The following is a 4,109-nucleotide window of genomic DNA, read 5'->3' on the forward strand; positions in this document are numbered from 1 at the left end:
TGGATCCGACGCAGCCTCACGGCAGTCGAACGGTACCGCCGTCCTCGGTGATGACGCGCTGATCGCCGCCGCGCCGGGTGCTGCGGATCCGCCGGGCGTACCGCAGCTGCCTCCAGCGGGCCGATGCACGCAGTGGAGCGTCGAGCGGGGGCGTAGACGTTGCTGTGCCATCGCCGTGCAGCGGCGTGGGGGTGCTGCTATCCCCTTTGCTCATGGCTCGCCACTTTTGGCGGGATCAAGGAGAAGCCGGAGGACGACCATCGACCACCGACCACCGACCATCGGCTCCGCGCTGTTTTCTTTCTTTCTTTCTTTCACAAGGTGAGGCACCGGTCTTCGAATGGATGGAAACCGGAGAGCTCAGGGCAACAACGCAAGATGAGACCGGAGCGCCGAGCCTCGCAACGGTGAGGGAAAGAGGCGCGGGCGGATGGTGCGAAGTGGAGGTATGGGAGGACGGTGGACAATCCTCTGCGAGCGTCACACGCGAGGAGTGGGGGCCGGAGTCGCGCCGAGCCCGGGCAGAAAAGGGGGCGCCACGGAAACTCAAGAGGTTGGTGTGCGGCGGACCGGTAATAAGGGCGGCCCTCATGCAGCGGGCCGCCACGACCAGCGAAGGATGGGAGATTGCGGCTAGCCCATCCAGGTGGGCAGTGCAGTACGCGCCTACCACGCGAGTGCGCGCCGCGGTGCCGCTGGTGAAACTGGCCGTCAAGCACCTCGCATCGCTACACCTCTCACGGGTCTACCGACCGATGCGTACCCTTGACCCATCCCGCCCGCCGGACGATGCAACGGCCACGACGCGCTTCTATGATCTATTGGCTCATACCGAACGAGAAGGGCGCGCGATCCAAGACGACACGAACCGAGAGTGGGAAATCGAGTACATCTTGGCGCAGCGCACAAACATCGAGCGAGGGGAGCCGGAGTACAAGGTGCGATGGCGGGACGCATCCGAGGAGGAGGATGAGTGGCTAGCGCAGGAGGCAGTCGCTGGCCCACTCCTAGACGCCTTTACCGCCGCATTGGGCCCCTCCGACGGCAGCGACGTAGGTGGGGACGGAGGCAGAGATGAGCCAAGTGACGGCGAGGGCGACAGTGACGATGGCGACGGCGACGGGGGGGGAGAGGGGAATGGCGAGAGCACAGCCTCTGATGAACGAAAGATAGCGCGGTCTATCTTCCGCTCTATCCACGACAGGTCCCTATCACGGCCGACGTCAGACACGGCGTACTCAGTGTTGACTGATGCGCTACCGGTTGGACCGCGACGATGTAAGAAGCCACGTCGACGGGGGCTGTGCGACCTGTGCGGCCTACTGGGCGGCGTGAACCGGGGGCCGCAGACTCGTTCTGCGCGCCAACGGCTGGTGACGCTGTGTTGCCCTTGAGCTAGTCCTTCCCCGGTCGCCTAGCCTCTGCGCTGTCTGGCGGACGCCTGTATGCCATGCACGCGGACCACGCTTGCGTGGATACGTGGCTGGCAGGCTGACCCGTGTGCGGGGTAACCCGCGCACGGGGAAGCTTCACGGGTTCGAGCCGTCAAACATTGAGCAGCGGAGGTGTGCCGAGGGGGACCGGGAGGCGGTAAGCCGTCGTCGCCCGGCGCTGCATGCAGCACCGTGGCGATGGCGCTAAGAGGTTCCTCTTTTCCGCGCCCCCCCCGCAAGGCGCGCGATACACACACTTTCTTTCTATCTTCCCCGGGAGAAAGGGCCGCCACCACAGAGGGATTTTAAGGAGAGTTTGGGGCTTTTGGCCATGATTGTCAACGAAAAAATTCTTCAATGAATCAATTCTTTCGCAGCAGCGGGGCCTCGTCTTCGACAGATGCACCGTGATATTCAATCAGCGGTGAGTGCAAGAGAGGACCATAGACTGGTTCCACAATAGATTTAGCCCTCCGGCCACGTCATGGGGCCATTCGAAGTGCCGCGGCCGGCTAGCTCGTGACGGCCCGAGTCCGAGGATTGCAGCCGTGAGGCTCGGGCCCTGGGTGCAGTCTGAGGCCCCACGCCTGTCGCTCGGGCGCGGAGGCGAGCCACGAGCGCATTCGGTACCCAGGTCACGCATCTTTCCACGCCCTCATTCGAGCGACAATCGCGGACACAACACTGCCTCACGCCCTTACTCTATTGCGGCTAGGCTACTCAAGCGAGACCTGGTGGCAATCCCGTCTGGCCAGCTAAACACGCCGCTTCGCGCAGGTATCGCGCCAGGCCCTGCCACCGCTCGCCGCCTCGCCGGCACGCTCGCGCTCTCCACAGATCCAATGCGCGCAAATACTCCGACCGGCGCGCACACCCACTCCGCCGCCGCCGCTCATGCGACCGCAACGCCGCGCCGCGACGTGCGCACCGCACGCAACCGCACGCAGCGACGCTTACCCGTCGGCCGTGGCACGCCGGCTCACGCATATCACATTGGTCATATTGTGCCGCAGGCGTTTGGCTCTCCCATGCGCCATGGCGCTCGGCGACGGGCACATGCTCGGCGGCGAGCAGGCGGCGAGCTGCATGGAATACGGCGTGGTGTCGGCGTCGACCATGGCGTGCCACGCCGCAAGACACACGCTGTGCGTCGCCTCAAAACCTCGGATTCTATCCGACAGCTAGCCCCGCCAGAATCACGCAGAATATTTTTACTAATACACGCAGGGTGAAACACGCACGCAGACACGCAGAGGCACGCCGTGCGGAGTCGAGTCTCGGCTCTTTGTCCGTTCGTACTTAAGTACAAGTACCTTCTCCAAATTATATGTCGTCACCGTAGCCCCCGTGGCCGTGCCAGCACACTGACGTTGTGTCCCGCGGGTGCTGACACCTCTCTGCGAGGAAGCGATACTCTCCCAGCGTGCCAACGTGGCACGCTGAATGCTGGACACATCGAGCCTGCAACGGCACTGCCGCGTACACCGATCGGCACCGCCCTCGAAATAGGAGAGCCTAACCAGGAACGCCAAACGCCTGCGGCACAATGGCCAATGCGTGAGCCAGCGAGACGGCCGACGGGTAAGCGGCGCTGCGTGCGGTGCGCACGTCGCGGCGCGGCGTTGCGGTCGCGTGAGCGGCGGGCGCGGGCGTTGGTCTGCGTGCGTGAGTTCGCGCGGCTGTGTGTCTCTCCGGAGAGCGGAGCGCGAGCGTGCCGGCGAGGCGGCGAGCGGTGGCAGGGCCTGGCGCGATACCTGCGCGAAGCGGCGTGTTGAGCTGGCCAGACGGGATTGCCACCAGGTCTCGCTTGAGTAGCCTAGCCGCAATAGAGTAAGGGCGTGAGGCAGTGTTGTGTCCGCGATTGTCGCTCGAATGAGGGCGTGGAAAGATGCGTGACCTGGGTACCGAATGCGCTCGTGGCTCGCCTCCGCGCCCGAGCGACAGGCGTGGGGCCTCAGACTGCACCCAGGGCCCGAGCCTCACGGCTGCAATCCTCGGACTCGGGCCGTCACGAGCTAGCCGGCCGCGGCACTTCGAATGGCCCCATGACGTGGCCGGAGGGCTAAACCAATGTGCAACCAGTCTATGACAGACGCACTCGAGCGCCTGCGGGAACATGCCTTTGAGACGCGCAACCCGAAGGCGGCCAAGCCACTTGTGCGGGCGGGGACCTTTGTGAAGGTAGGGGTCAGGGGTGGAACGATTCTGGTGTCGCGTCGGTCCAGTCTGGTGTCAAACCCGGCCAAGGTTATTAGATTAGACTCGGCGGCGGCCCCCCGCACCTTGGCCGGATTTGCCGACAAGAAAGAATTGGCGCTGCAAGCACAAAAATCTCGCACAACTGGGCCCGAAAACACAGCGCAAAGTCAGGGGTCCTGAAGCGTGGAACGAAACGCGGCGCGTCCGGAACTTGACTTCGTCGATTGCTCCAGCCCGTCCACGCAGGTCGAGACGCTCACCTCGCCGCAACCCTCGCCAGAGAGGACGCAATGGTGCGTACCGTCACTCAGCCACCGAGCGCTGCTGGGGGAAGTCCAACGTCACTCCCTCTCCCTGTGCAGAAGCGAGCTTTCCTGCTCCCGACGCCATCAGCAAGCAGTTTTCACAGAGCCGTTTACGACTTGAAGTTGAAGCGGCTCGCTGCCGCCGAGGTGAAACGGGCGCTGACGTCCGACC

At 64.2% G+C, this 4,109-nt stretch overlaps 1 protein-coding gene across 1 annotated transcript in view; it reads right to left on the bottom strand.

Moving 5' to 3' along the window:
- EMIHUDRAFT_204829 (hypothetical protein) overlaps window positions 1-214 on the bottom strand; it is a gene marked incomplete at both ends in the record, with an annotated part of 1,551 nt that extends 1,337 nt beyond the window's left edge. Inside the window, one exon of the mRNA XM_005780210.1 lies at window positions 37-214. Within this exon, the coding sequence (XP_005780267.1) occupies window positions 37-214 (178 nt within the window). The remainder of the gene's footprint in view (window positions 1-36) is intronic.
- Window positions 215-4,109: the final 3,895 nt, after the last annotated feature.

The sequence above is a fragment of the Emiliania huxleyi genome (assembly GCF_000372725.1).
Source record: "Emiliania huxleyi CCMP1516 unplaced genomic scaffold EMIHUscaffold_22, whole genome shotgun sequence".
In the NCBI taxonomy this organism is placed as follows: Eukaryota; Haptophyta; order Isochrysidales; family Noelaerhabdaceae; genus Emiliania; species Emiliania huxleyi.